The sequence below is a fragment of the Schistocerca piceifrons genome, chromosome X (genome assembly GCF_021461385.2).
Source record: "Schistocerca piceifrons isolate TAMUIC-IGC-003096 chromosome X, iqSchPice1.1, whole genome shotgun sequence".
Classification (NCBI taxonomy): Eukaryota; Metazoa; Arthropoda; class Insecta; order Orthoptera; family Acrididae; genus Schistocerca; species Schistocerca piceifrons.
Window position 1 is genome coordinate 545,422,135 of NC_060149.1, and position 15,846 is coordinate 545,437,980.

Below are 15,846 nucleotides of genomic sequence, written 5' to 3' on the forward strand. Positions count from 1 at the left end.
ACTGCTGGCTAAGTGAAGGATGAGTCCCAGTCTTAAAATGGTGTTTTACCATTAGCACATTATGCCTGTCTGTTTTCCACTCCGGAATTGAAAGCACTCGAAAACTAACACAAAACTATTATCACTCGCTGACACTGTTCTTTCCTCACGCCAGATCCCATAGGTAATTCGACGGTAGCTTCCTCCCCTGCATTGTCCAGAGTCATAGAACAGCATGACTCTTTTCATCAATGGCACTCAGCTGCCCACCTGGGACAGCTTTGGCTGCTCTTGTTAGGGATGAGTTGTGGCAATTTATCACAGTTAGTGAGACTAAGTTCTCGTTGAACACCTGCAGTACTTACGATCGTCACCATCATGTAGATTCCTTTTTTGGACCCGAGTACCTTTTTGCAATTGGCTAAGGCTTCACAGTACAAGCGGGTATCTAGCCTGGTGACTTGAACTCTTGTTGTTGATCATTGTGGGATAAAAATGCTTCAACAACACACATCCACAGCAATGTTTATTATGTACTTGCTGGAATGGCTTCGTGATGCCTGCAAGAAGTACCATCCAAGAATGATATTATGACTACATTCTGTTGACACAACAAATGTGAAGGACTGTGTTCCGTCAGTGATAGTTATTCTTGCAAAACATGTTTCTCTTAGCTGGGCATATTTCCCATTTACAAGTATCAACGCAATTGCATTCATATCACAGAATACAACTTCTTCAGCTGGCAATGAGAAGCATTCAACATTACAGAGAAACAAACCTCTTGAGTTGCGTAGCTCCTAGATAGGTTGGCCATCGATGATGACTTCCATCACATTTCCTGACATCTTAGTGACTGTTATCCATGGAGGGTTCCCTCTTATGGTGGATTCACCTCCACAGATGCTCGTTTCAATTAGTTTTCCTGAATTCAGTGACTAGGTGAGTGGCTGGTACCACTCTACAACAACTGGGAGTGGCTATGGAATGTTGGGGAACAATCTCACCCAAGATATGATAATGGGCTTCGTCCCACTGTTCACTATAATCATCTACAGCTTAATGATGTGAATAGAACTGTTGTGATGGCTGATAGTTGGTGGTGTAATAGTTGTTGAATATGTATTTTTCTCTCCAGAAGCATACCACGTGTACAGTGCGGAAACAATGGAAACAAACTGTCCTGTATCGTCTGTTCTCCACATGTCAGTTCTTTTGCAGGACATCATACTTAGCTAAGGAGATGATTGTACTTGCTTTTGTCGGGTGCTGGGTTGTCATGTCATGGCTATGACTTAAGTTTAAGTTGGCCGAGTCAATTCTTACTGACACGTTTGAGTGGTGGCACAGATTGGTACTAAAAATAGATAAACTTCTGTTTTAAAATACTCTACATCGGCCTCACATGGGGACAGGGTATATCGCTGCTACCTCTTGTGTACTTAGTTTCACAGTTCTGGCTGTCATAAAATGCTGAATCCACTCTCTCACTACCGAGTATATATGAGAGGCAAGATCGTGGGGGTTTGCCACAGCTGCAACAGTTACCACTTTCGCGAGTCAAGACATAATTCATTTGTCTGACTCTTTTCTCTGCATTCCCTCAATTCTCTAACACCACTTCATAAATTCTTCTGTTGTTATCACATCCTTTATCACAAGAACAGCACACCTTCTGCAAAGTGTGTGGTTTTGTCAGCTTCTTTTATATTCATATTTACAATGTAGCAAAGGGCCATAATATTCTGTATGTAAGACTGTCATTTCTGCATGCCAGTGCCACCTGCTTTGCAATTGTTCTCCCACTAGGTAGAGTTGCTGGTAATTGTCACCAACTGTTTTCTTCAGTTTGGCATGGCCTTTATCCCAACTACCACACTCCTCTTCATTCTTCTTGGGACTCTGAACTCAAGTAGAAGTACACATTTGCCAAGCTCATAGTGTCATCCCACTTGTTGTATTTGCAGACTTAGTGAGCCCCTTCAACCATTTAGTCATGACCCGACTAGAAATCCAGAAAACATTGTTGGATGCCTGACTTCCTGTTCTTTTGGAATCGATTGGTTTCCTGAATATATAGACCATGGGTATGATGTACTGCTTACATTCTGGTGATGTACATATTTTGAAGTAATCGACATCTCCACCAAACAATGTCACACTGCCCAAATTCAAAAGTTGCATCTTCAGTAAAATGTAACACCTAGCACTGACAGCATTTTTATTGTATACTCCAATGTGCAGAGAGAACAGAAGTGAACTCTTTCATAGAAACACCAAATATTCCACAATATGCAAACATTACAAACATAAGAAATTTCAAGAACCTTCCAGAAATGATAAATAATAAATGAGGATTAACTATTGGAGATCAATTTGAACTGACAACTCAGAGCATGCAAACCAGTGCTCCTAACCTCTACACGACACCGCATGCCATATAGCTTGAAGCAAAATGAACAGTTAATCTTTTAAATGTTAGAAGAAAGTGTCACAGCAACTGATACTGAATTAACTTCTATTCTTGATATTCATATAAATGATCACCATGGTCTAGGATTGACGTCTATGAATACTGCTGAAAATTTCCTGGGTCTTACGTCTGATACAAGCCACTGCTTAAATTATGTATCAAAAACCAGCAGCAAAAGCTGCTGAAGAACTCCAGTGTAAGGGTCACCATTATTCTGTGAACAACCTTGTCAGAAAGGACAGTACTGTGGATGTATGTTCAGGATCCCCCTTGCCACTTTGTGTCGCAAAGTGCCACATCAGTGGCGTGTGGAGAATGTATATGTAATGCAGATGTAGAAATAACAATTAGTTAACAGTTTCTGAACTACTGAATTGGCAATTGTATTACTTACAGCATTACTGTCTTCCTTTGAAGGTTGAGCGCTATCCGGTAGTCTTGTCACAGGAACTGACTCCTGTAATCAGAGAAGTAGATGGGATATTTCAGACAAGTAGTGAGGGAAGTACTCACAATACTGCATAAAAGCAACAATTTTGGGATAATCAATTACCTTTCCAGGTAAGAGTAATCCATAATTGAAACTAAACAAACGAAGGTTAAAATTAGAGAAAGAAAAATAGATGGGCCAAAGTTAAGACCCACAGCTGTTATTTTCTGCAACAATTTTCTCTATCATCAGTAGCAAGACTTGTCCCCACGAAGGGAAGTACTCGACAGCCTTAACAATCTTTCTAACTACTGAACATAATCCAAATGTGATGCTCAGTGTTCACACCACTCATTCACATTAAATTGCTTATGTTCATGACAGAAATATGAAAGACAAAATCATTGTAATGGCACAAAAACTTCAGAGACAAACTAGGATTCCTAAAGCCTCTCTGTACTCTCATCTCAATATATATGTGTAACATGCAAATTTACAAGTACAAGCTATATTCACAGTACACTAAGGTGCTTGACATGTCATTGCCCAGAATATTTAAAATTGGCTACTGGCAACTGAAGGAAGGAAGGTCTGTATTTCATATCCTATCAATAACATCTTCATCAGAAACAGAGGACAAACACGCTAACAAAAACACAAAGACCTAAATAACAAAATATCTTTTAAATTTGTGTCTAGTACTTTCTACCCAATTATGTAAAATTCATTTTAAGAACTCTTTCTTTTAATTTCCTACTTGCATTAATATTTTATTATTTAACTCTAAACTTGGTAGCAGTAAATTCTCACAAAAAATTAATCTTACACATCACTTGAATTTTTTAAATAAACTCTCAAGATTTCCTGCCTGAAGCATTCTCTTGACTGTACAAACACTGGGTGCTAATAATTACACTTTCTCTTACAAGCCAGAGTAGACTTAACACTATTTACCATATGGGTGCCCAACTTTATAAGAATGATGTGCCGACTGTGTGCTGCAGGATTTGCACGGTTAGTAGTGCAGGTGTCATAACTTGCTGTTAGGCACTGGCACTGGAATGTCAACAGGATTGAAACATAATCATCAGCTTGCTTTATAGTTGCAGTCAGTCATCATGGGTCTGAACAATGTCAGGAAGGCTTTCTCAGAAGCGACTCTACCAAAACAGTGGCAATACTGCTGCTGCTGTTCATGACTATTGATCCATTGAAGGAATACGGAGATATTTGCTTTTCATGAACATGATTCAAAAACTCGAATTAATTGGTGATTTGGGAGTTACTCCTGGGAGAAGCTGATGGCCAATTACACCACAAATTGTTGAAGATGTTAGTGTTGAAATCACTGAGAATGCTGGATGAATTGTGGAGGCTCCAAGCAGTGCATAAGCTGTGTCATGACAACTGAAGATTCCATGGCCTACAATTTGAAAGGTGCTGTAGACAATTGTGAAATTAGTTTATGTAGGTAACTGGTTACAATAGAACAATATTTATACAGAAGCATGTTTATTTGGAAAAAATGCTATATATATTTATTTACTCCATCCATTTCAGTTGTTTCAACCATCATCAACTGGATGAAAAAATTACAACATCTGCTGGCTTAGAAATGTATATTTCTCATAGAAGACACTTTCACATACCACACGCAGCATTGGCAAAACAGAAAATGCAACATAATCCAATTCTGACAAACTCTTAAAAAACTTATTGAAAGTACATATGTCATCCTGATAGTTAATAGTCAGGAGTGCATGAGTGCTTTTTACAAGTGTGTCAAAATCTGATTATGATGCATTTTAATTTTTCCAATGCTACAGTTGGTATATGAAAGTGTCTTCTGTGAGAAATATGTTATTCTAAACCAACAGATATAATCATTTTCTCCTCCAGTTAATGATGGTTGAAAGAACCAAAAGTGTTTGAATAAATATAATTTATACATCTAATTGGCATACAATATGCTTTTCTATAAGCTGTGGAACAGTATCTCTAGTGCAGTTCCAGACTGTCTGTGGATGCAGATGGTTGTCCACAGTGAGCAGTGTTTCTAACCTGAAATGAAAATATGGTAGGCAATTAATGAATTTTATTCTCTCATGTGGGAATTAAATATCTGTTTCTTTCTGTGGTTTATTCATTACTTGTCTTTTGCAAGTTCTTAATTACAACCACCATGAACATCTATCACAACAAACAAATATCATTTGAATTTTTTACTGACTTCCAATCTTCTTCTAGGCTTTTCCTTTATTCCCCTCATTGTCATACATTAATAAATTCACCAGTGGCACATTGTCAATTCGTAACCACAATTACGTTGCAATATGTTTGCAGCATTGTCAATGAAGAACATCACTTTGCACTGTAAGCAAGTTTATTGCGGACACCCATGTATGGATAGGATAGAAATAAAAATCATTGATCAGAAATGCTGCTATTTACAAAACTGTTGAATATTTCAGAATATGCAAACATAAGAAATTTTGGGAACTAGAATTAATAAATAGTAAATTCAAGTAATTGCTGGTGGTCAGGTTCAGCCTCGCAATCAACCAGATGCCAGCCAGTGATGTTAACTGCTACACCTTGTTGTATGCTGCGGAGCTGTAGAATCACTCAGAAATGAGAGAAACAGGAAGTGCCAGGAAGCAAACGCAAAATGGCTGAACAAAAAATATGAAGAAATCGATAAAGAAATGATCATCAGAAGGACTGTCTCAGCATATATAAAAGTCAAAACAAGCTCCACTGAAATTAAAAGGAAGGGTGGCAACATTAAGAGTGCAATGGGAATTCCACTGTTGAATACAGAGGAGAGAGGACATACATGGAAAGAGTACACAGAATGCTCTATGAGGGGGAGGAGTTATGTGATGACATGACAGAACAAGAAATTGAAATCAATATGGAAGAAATAAGGGATCCAATATTAGTGTTAGAATTTAAAAGACCTTAGGAAGACTTGAGATCAAATAAATCAGAAGGGAAAGATAACATTCCATCAGAAATTCTAAAATCATTGCACAAGTGGCAACAAAATTGCTTATCATCCTCGTGTGTAGAGTCTATGATCCTGGTTGCATACCATCAGCCTTTTGGGAAAATTATCACCTACACATATCCATTTCCCAAGACACCAAGTGCAGATACGTGTGGGATCTATTGGACAATCAGAGTAACAAGAGTAATATACAGAAGAATGGAAAAGATAACTGAGGATCTATTACATGACAATCAGTTCAGCATTGGGAAAGGGAAAGGTAAAATGGGGGCAGCCCCGACATCCTTGACAATCAAAGTAATATCAAAGAAAAATCAAAGCATATTAATTGGATCTGCCAACAAAGAAAAAGTGTTAGACACTGTAAAATGGTGTAAGATGTTCCAAATTCTGAGAAAAATAGACAATTCTGAAATCAATTTATCCATCCACCACGACTAACCATTTTCATTTAAACTAGGAGTAAGTTATAGGAAAAGATGGGTAATACACAATTTGTGTAAGAACCAAGAGGGAACAATAAAACTGGAAACAAAGAAAGCAGTGCTCAGATTAAAACGAGTGTAAGATTGAGACATAATGTTTCACATCTACTGATCAGTATATACATCAAATAAACAGAGACAAGAAGGGTGGCGGGGTGGGGAAAGAGAACAAGGTGACTTATAGTCAGTGATAAGATTTGCTGATGAATTACAGGATCTGTTGAATAGACTAAACAATCCAATGAGTACTGACTATGGAGTGAGAGTAAACCAAACAAAGACCAAAGTAATGAGAAGCTGCAGATAAGAGAATACAATGCAAAACTGATAATCACTATGTTAAGGAGTTCTCATACCTCAGAAGGAAAATGACACATGATGGGAAAAGCAAGGATGACCTAACAAGCAGACCGGGACAGACAAAGAGGGTATTCCTGGCCAAAAGAAGTATACTAGTATCACACACTGCCCTAAATTTGAGAAAGAAATTTCTGAGAATGCACATTCGGAGCACAGCTATGTACGATAGTGTCTCACGGACTGTGTAAAAGCCGGAACAGAAGATAATCGAAGTGCTTGAAATGTGGTTTTACAGAAAAATGTAAAAAAATTGGTGGGCTAATAAGGTAAAAAATCAGGAGGTTCTCCACAGAACAGTTGAAGAATGTAACGTATGGAGAACACTAACAAGAAGTATATGTAGGACAATAGGACATGAGTTACAAGATTTGGTGATAACTTTCATGGTACTAGAGGGAGCTGCAGAAGGAAAAACAGCAGCGGAAGATAGAGATTGAGAAACATTCAACAAATAACTGAGGCTATAAGGTGCAAGTGCTATTCTGAGGTGAAGAGATCACCACAGGAAAGGAATTCATAGCATGCTCCATCAAACAAGTCTGACGCCTGATCACCACTCAAAAAAGAAGTCCTTTAAAGGCACTCAGCATCCTTGTGTTTGTAAGTGGTTTTGTACACCACTGTGACACCATACTCCTGAAGCGTCAGCATACATACAGCCAGTCAACCTGACTGATTCATCATGCTCGTCATCTAGAAAAGAGAATCTTGGTTCGCCATCAGCATGAGTAATTTGCAAACAAATGAAGCTGCACTTGTTCATGGCACCAACAATTTCAGGGCACTCTTTTGATTTAAGAGTAGTTCATCTCAGACTTGGAGGAGAAACCCTGGAAGTGTAAGCTGTCTCCTATTCGGCACCTCCCTGAACATGTACTAGAAATTTACCTAACCCATCAATGCTAGTGTTGGTGTGAAGTTCTGGATCAGTATTCCCGTCATAAAAAGCTATGGCTGAAGGTGATGTTCATGCCTCCTTAAGGAAAAGTCAAGATTTTCTTGCACCACATTCTAGGAAAATTTGGCATCTCCCTGCAGCAGTTCATGCAATGGACATGTGTGGGTAGGATAAGCACATCCTGAAGGAACTTCTCACACCACAGTTGTGCCAAGAAGGTGGAAAAACTTGTGCCTGCTTTTATTTTCCATGGATCAGGTTGACTCCATTGCCATTAACTAAATGCTCCAATGCTTTTTTTTTCTTTTCTTTTCTTCCTTTTTTTCTTTTCTTATTTTTTTCTGACCATTAGGAAGTCTTTCAGAAAGAGGGAGGCCTTCAATGTGAATACACTTTAGCACAATTCTCAGGTGGCTCGGATGTTCTTCAAATGTCTTCCAAAAATGACTGTATCATTCAGACAGCACAAATATGTTGTCCATATAACTTGTTGAAGAAGGTTCTCCATAATACAGGGTGGTCCATTGATAGTGACCGGGCCAAATATCTCACGAAATAAGTGTCAAATGAAAACACTACAAAGAATGCAACTCGTCTAACTTGAAGAAGGAAACAAGATGGCACTATGGTTGGCCCGCTAGATGGCGCTGCCATAGGTCGTACAGATATCAGCTGCATTTCTTAAAATAGGACCCCCCCCCCCTTTTCTATTACATATTCATGTAGTATGTAAAGATAAATGAATGTTTTAGTTGGACTACTTTTTTCGCTTTGTGATAGATGGTGCTGTAATAGTCACAAAGATATGGCTCACAATTTTACACGAACAGTTGGTAACAGGTAGGTTTTTTTAATTAAAATACAGAATGTAGGTACGTTTGAACATTTTATTTAGGTTGTTTCAATGTGATACAGGCACCTTTTGTGAACTTATTATTTCTGAGAACGCATGTTGTTACAGCGTGATTACCTGTAAATACTACATTAATGAAATAAATGCTCAAATGATGTCCGTCAACCTCAATGCATTTGGCAACACGTGTAATGACATTCCTCTCAACAGCAAGTAGTTTGCCTTCTGTAGTGTTTGCAAATGCATTGACAATGCGCTGATGCATGTTGTCAGGCGTTGTTGGTGGATCACGACAGCAAATATCCTTCAACGTTTCCCACAGAAACAAATCCTGGGACGTCAGATCTGGTGAACGTGCAGGTCATGGTATGGTGCTTCAACGACCAATCCACCTGTCTTGAAATATGCTATTCAATACTGCTTCAAAGGCACGCGAGCTATGTGCCGGACATCCATCATGTTGGAAGTACATCGCCATTCTGTCGTGCAGTGAAACATCTTGTAGTAACATCGGTAGAACATTACATAGGAAATCAGCATACATTGCACCAATTAGATTGCCATCGATAAAATGGAGGCCAATTATCCTTCCTCCCATAATGCCGCACCATACATTGACTGGCCAAGGTCACTGATGTTCCACTTGTCGTGGCCATCGTGAATTTTCTGTTCACCAATAGCGCACATTATGCCGGTTTACATTACCACTGTTGGTTGGTTGGTTGGTTGGTTTGGGGAAGGAGACCAGACAGCGAGGTCATCGGTCTCATCGGATTAGGGAAGGACGGAGAAGGAAGTCGGCCGTGCCCTTTGAAAGGAACCATCCCGGCATTTGCCTGGAGCGACTTAGGGAAATCACGGAAAACCTAAATCAGGATGGCCGGACGCGGGATTGAACCGTCGTCCTCCCGAATGCGAGTCCAGTGTCTAACCACTGCGCCACCTCGCTCGGTCCCACTGTTGGTGAATGATGCTTCATCACTAAATAGAACACGTGCAAAAAACCTGTCTATGTCCCGCAATTTCTCTTGTGCCCAGTGGCAGAACTGTACACAATGTTCAGTCTTCGTCATGCAATTCCTGGTGCATAAAAATATGGTATGGGTGCAATCGATGTTGATGTAGCAATCTCTACAACGACATTTTTGAGATTCCCAATTCTTGCGCAATTTGTCTGCTACTGATGTGCGGATTAGCCGCGACAGCAGCTGAAACACCTACTTCAGCATCATCATTTGTTGCAGGTCATGGTTGATGTTTCACAAGTGGCTGAACAATTCCTGTTCCCTTAAATAACGTAACTATTCGGCAAACGGTCTGGACACTTGGATGATGTCATCCAGGATACCAAATAACGTACATAGCACATGCCTGTTGGCCATTTCGATCACAATAGCCATACATCAACACGATATCGGACTTTTCCACAATTGGTAAGCGATCCATTTTAACACGGGTAATGTATCAAGAAGCAAATAGCGTCCGTACTGGCGGAATGTTACGTGATACCATGTACTTATACGTTTGTGACTATTACAGTGCCATCTATCACAAAGCAAAAAAAGTGGTCTAACTAAAACATTCACATTTCTTTATGCACTACACAAACATGTAATAAAAAATGGGGGTTCCTTTTTAAAAAAACGCAGTTGATATCCGTTTGACCTATGGCAGCCCCATCTAGCGGGCCAACCATAGCGCCATGTGGTTACCTCCTTCAAACTGGACGAGTTTTGGTCATTGTAGTTTTATCATTTGATGCTTATTTCGTGAGATATTTGGCATAGTCACTATCAATAGACCACCCTGTATATTCTAATTTGGCTGGTGCATTATATAGTCCAAAAGGCATAACTTTGAACTCATAGAAACTGTCGGGAGTTTTGATGGAAATCTTTCTCATGTCAGCCTGATCAAATTCAGTTTTCCAATAGCCTGTCTATATGTCATTAGTTCAGAAATACTTTGCTCCTTTCAAGCAATCTGGATTGTCATCAACAACTGACAATGGAGAAATACACTATGTGATCAAAAGTATCCAGCCACCACCAAAAGTACTTCCACGTACTCCATATCAGTACCCACAGTAGTCATTAGACATTGTGGGAAAGCAGAATGGGGTGCTCCACGGAACTCATGGACTTCGAATGTGGTAGAACATTCTGTACTCGAGATTTCCACACTCCTAAACATCCCTAGGTCCACTGTTTCCGATGTGATAGTGAAATGGAAACGTGAAGGGACATGTACAGCACAAAAATGTAGAGGCAGACCTCATCTACTGACTGACAGGGACTGCAGACAGTTGAAGAGAGTCGAGTACTATAATAGTTAGGTAGGTGAGAAAACTTGGATTTCGTGACCGAGCGGCTGCTCATAAGCCACACATGATGTCGGAAAATACCAGACAACTTCTTGCTTGGTGTAAGGAGCATAAACATTTGATGATTGAATAGTGAAATATTATTGAGTGGAGTGACAAATTACGGTACACAATGTGGAGGGGACTTGCATCCCTTGTTGTTTTTCATGGCACTATCACAGCACAGGCCTACATTGATGTTTTAAAGCACCTTCTGCATTCCCTCTGTTGAAGAGCAATTCGGGGATGGAGATTGCATCTTTCAACACGACTAAGCGCCTACTCATAATGCACAACCTGTGGCACAGTGGTTACAAGACAATAACATACCTGTAATGTATTGGCCTGCACAGAGTCCTAACCTGAATCCTATAGAACACCTTTGGGATGTTTTGGAACACCGACTTTGTGCCAGGACTCACCGAGCAACATTAATTCCACTTCTCAGTGCAGCACACTTTGAAGAATGGGTTGCCATTTCCCACGAAACCTTCCAGCACATGTCTGAACATATGCCTATGGTGGAAGCTGTCATCAAGGCTAGGGGTGGGCTAACACCATATTGAATTCCAGCATTATCGATGGAGTGTGCCAGAAACTTTTAACTCATTTTCAGCCAGGTGTTCAGTTACTTCTGATCACATAGTGTGTATTTCTTGTTTATATAGTTCAGTTCTCAACAGTCAATGCACAAATATCATATGCCATGTGTGTTTCTCACTAGGACCATAGCAACCATAGCAGAGAACCAAGGACACACTGAGCGTTTAATGATGACATCTTGCACCACTTTCTCCACTCCACCTGGGTTATTCATCATTCATCTGTTGTTTTGCGGAAGGAGACCAGACAGCGAGGTCATCGGTCTCATCAGATTAGGGAAGGATGGGGAAGGAAGTTGGCCGTGCCCTTTCAAAGGAACCATACCGGCTTTTGCCTGGAGCGATTTAGGGAAATCATGGAAAACCTAAATCAGGATTGCCGGACGCGGGATTGAACCGTCGTCCTCCCGAATGCGAGTCCAGTGTCTAACCACTGAGTCATTCATCTGTTAACCATCTATATGAGTGCTGGCTAATTGAAGGATGATCTCCAGTGCATTCAACATTACACAGAAACAAACCTCTGAATTGGCTAGCTCCTAGACAGGCTGGCCGTCGATGAAGATTTCAATGAGATTTTGTGATATATTAGTGACTGTCAACCATGGAGGATCTTTATCTGTGGCGGATTCACCTCCATAGATAGTCGATTCACATAGTTTTTTTCAAATTCAGTGGCTAGGAGAGTGGCTGGTACCTCTGACAAAGACAGGACATGGCAACACCATTTTGGAGAACAACTTCACACAGGGTATGACAATGGCCCTCATCCCATAGTGGACTATAACCATCTACAACCTGCTGGCATGAAAAGAACTGTTGTGATGGTTGACATCTGGTGGAGTAACAATTGCCAAACACTTGCCTTCTTCCCCTGCAACAGTATACACTGTGTCCAGGTGGACTACAGTGGATACAAAATGCCTACTTTCCCCTGCTCTCCAAACGTATGTTGCTCAGCGGTGCATTATCCTTGGCAGGAGGAATGGTTGAACCTGCTTTGCTGAGGTGCTGGGTTGTCATGTGATGGCTACAGTATTAGTTCAAGTTGACCAAATCAATTCATGCTGACAAGTTTCACTGGTGGCCGAGACTGGTGCTGAAGACTGATATACTACTTCTTTAACACACTGTGTGTGTGTGTGTGTGTGTGTGTGTGTGTGTGTGTGTGTGTGTGTGTGTGTGTGTGTGTGTACTCGCGCATTTGAAGTGGTTCAACGATGTAGTCATCAGCACCCATACTCTGACTATGAGAGACCAATGGGGCTTCTCCCTTGTGCTCTTGTTTACATCAACACACACGACTCCTCTGTATGGGGCAATGGAGCAAGAGAGGCAAGGCAGACCATTACTAACAATGACATCTGATATGGACAGCCACTAAGAGGCAAGTCCAGAAAAGAAGATCGGTGGATTATAAAAGCAGTAACGGGAGGAGCCAGACATTCTCTAACAGGGTGTATACATGGACAAGGAAAAAAAATTCCCAGATTTTTCCCGGAATTCCTGGTTAAAAATACACTTTCTCCCAGGTGACAGTATATTTTCCCTTATCAATCCTTTGAATGGTTATGGTTTTATACACGGGCGTACAATTTCCCAGCACTTTAGAAGACGAAACTCAGGGAAAAAGACACGTTTTAGAAATATTTTTGATGTGCAGCAACATGTACGCTGCGTATTTTCGTATTACGAAAGTATACATTGGAATTCCATCAGACTCCGCCTGTTACTTTCCGAATCATTGAGATCAAGATTTCGATGCGCTTTTGTAAGCCGTTCGTAGCTTCTGTCACGTGATCTCGTCAGCCGATGACAGCAGATATTCAGAGCATAGGACACGTGATATAGTCAGCCAACAGCAACATCACTATTAAGTAGCACAAACACACAAACAGGGAAAGTTAATAGTTTGAATTAATCTACATAGTGTTGCTACAAGAAAAGCAATGCTTTAACATATAATAATATTGGTCTGTAAGGTCAATAAGCTGCAAGAGAAGCTAAGCTTTCACATATACTGTTGATCTTTTTTGCACGTGTTACACTTTAAGATACATCGCACAAATGTGCCAGTAAAATTTTTAATAATGACATAAATGTCTAAACTTCAGGGTTCGAAATTCTTCTAAATGGCTCATCATCAAAGAGTTGATTTTTAAATGAGAGTCAAATGCTCTGTGATTTAATAAATTCATGGCACATCCTTGCACATAGTTCAACTTACGTAAAAGGATATTTACTTTGAAAGTAATGCTTTTCAAACCACTATTCACAATATTTTCCCACGACCTGTTAGAAATAGGTTTGTTTCAGCAGTTGCCAGGGAGCGCAGATAACAGGCGACACCGCGCTTGGGCTGCTATCACGACGTAGGAAGCACGTATGTACTTATGTGTAAAACATTGAAAGATCATAAATTATGTCATAAAAGAAACAAGATATCAGATAATACTGCAAGAGGATCCGAATTTTGTGCACATTTAAAGTGCATACTTAAAGTGCACATTCATATGTCCAGATTTCCAATGAAGTAGACCTCAACCTGATATTAAGCTTTTCAGTGTGGTTTTCGGGATGTAAATTTTCTTGGAGCACAAGTACTGTGTTATATCATGTTTGGTTCTTCTTTATGGCATAATGCCATATGTGCTAGAAAATGAAAACGTGCACTTGAAATGCAGCGAACAATTGAAATTAGCCAGTACTGTGACATTAAACATTTCATTTCAAATACATTGACTGCCTCTGCAGAAAAGGTTAACAAAAGTCGAGTTTTTTTTAGCAAACAGACAAAAATACCTTCATTGTTCCGCAAGGCGATTAGACTGTCAGAAAGGTGGAAATGAAATCAAATCTAAAACTAACGACATAATATGGTTCAAATGGCTCTGAGCACTACGGGACTTAACATCTGTGGTCATCAGTCCCCTAGAACTTAGAACTATTTAAACCTAACTAACCTAAGGACATCACACACATCCATGCCCGAGGCAGGATTCGAACCTGCGACTGTAGCGGTCACGCGGTTCCAGACTAACGCGCCTATAACCGCACGGCCACACCGGCCAGCAACTAATGACATATTTTAGCCTTCCGTAATTATGTGAATGTGTTTTAATTCACTTGATAGCTCCTGACCACATATATCTGTTTTGATTTCATTTGACATGAGAGTAAACGAAGGGGAAACAGCATAATCATTAAATGTAAACACGGGTCACGTGGAGTCTATCCATTATAACTCAGACTGCTCTGCGCATCAGCCCCGGATCTACGATATTTGCGAACCGGGTTAACACTAAAAAAAAAAAAAAAAAAAAAAAAAATCGAATTTTCAAAATATGTTCATTTTGTAGCGTACATCTTTCGGAAAAGTCTGAAACATAAAACATATGTATTCGAGGAAATGTAAGACATATTATTTGGTCTTAAGTATGCCAAAGTGCAGTGCCACGTCTCTACATAAAGCATTTTTCTACCGCACATCCAAACTATATTTAGGAGAGTGGAAATTGAAATGTCCTGTGGTGCCTCTCCTGCTCCCAGTCGGCCGGTTTGACAGCCAGCCCCTCTTAAGAAAAATCTCGAAATTAATAACGGATGGGATTATTTGTAATCAAGAGAACAAGAACTCTTCAGAAAACCTGAACTCTTTATTGCCTATTAGTTAATAACTTGCTGTTCTGTGTGACATAAAATTAAATATAGGATATATAAAACCAATACTGACAAGAGATAAGCAAGAAATTACACATTTCTTCAAACCTTTTTTTCCTCTCTAATCTTGCTGCAACTTTTCATGGCATGCTTTCCTTTCTGCGAAAGTATCTATTACGTCATCGCCGGCTAATGTGGCCGAGCGGTTCTACGCACTTCAGTCTTGAACTGCGCGACCGCTATGGTCGCAGGTTCGAATCCTGCCTCGGGCATAAATGTGTGTGATGTCCTTAGGTTAGTTAGGTTTAAGTAGCTCTAAGTTCGAGGGGACTGATGACCTCAGATGTTAAGTCCCATAGTGTTCAGAGCCATTTGAACCATTTTTTTATTATGTCATAAAAGTTCGTCAAACGTTTTGCTACATGAAAAATCGAAATGTCGTTATCTAATACTGAAAAAGCCTTAATACAAATAATACCCAAGACTGGTGTGGTTTCTCGATCTCATTACTTCTATTTTGTCACTGTCTGTAGATAAAACAAAATAGGCCTTTTGTAACACACCAAATAAATGAGACTGTTTTGGCACAAATGGCCATTCACGAAGTATCAATATCAAATGCCTATTAGGCCTCCTACAAGCAAAAAGCTTTATGTTACGAAATAGTTTCACATTTCATTCATACGCACCAGCTTCTCAAGCATGAGATCGAAAAGTAGTGTTACAAAATTTTT

General features: G+C 39.9%; 1 protein-coding gene across 1 annotated transcript in view; it reads right to left on the minus strand.

Annotated features, from left to right (window-relative positions):
- Positions 1-15,846, minus strand: part of LOC124721781 — a 524,867-nt gene that overhangs the window by 77,686 nt on the left and 431,335 nt on the right. Inside the window, exon 33 of the mRNA XM_047246895.1 lies at positions 2,847-2,909. Within this exon, the coding sequence (XP_047102851.1) occupies positions 2,847-2,909 (63 nt within the window). The remainder of the gene's footprint in view (positions 1-2,846; positions 2,910-15,846) is intronic.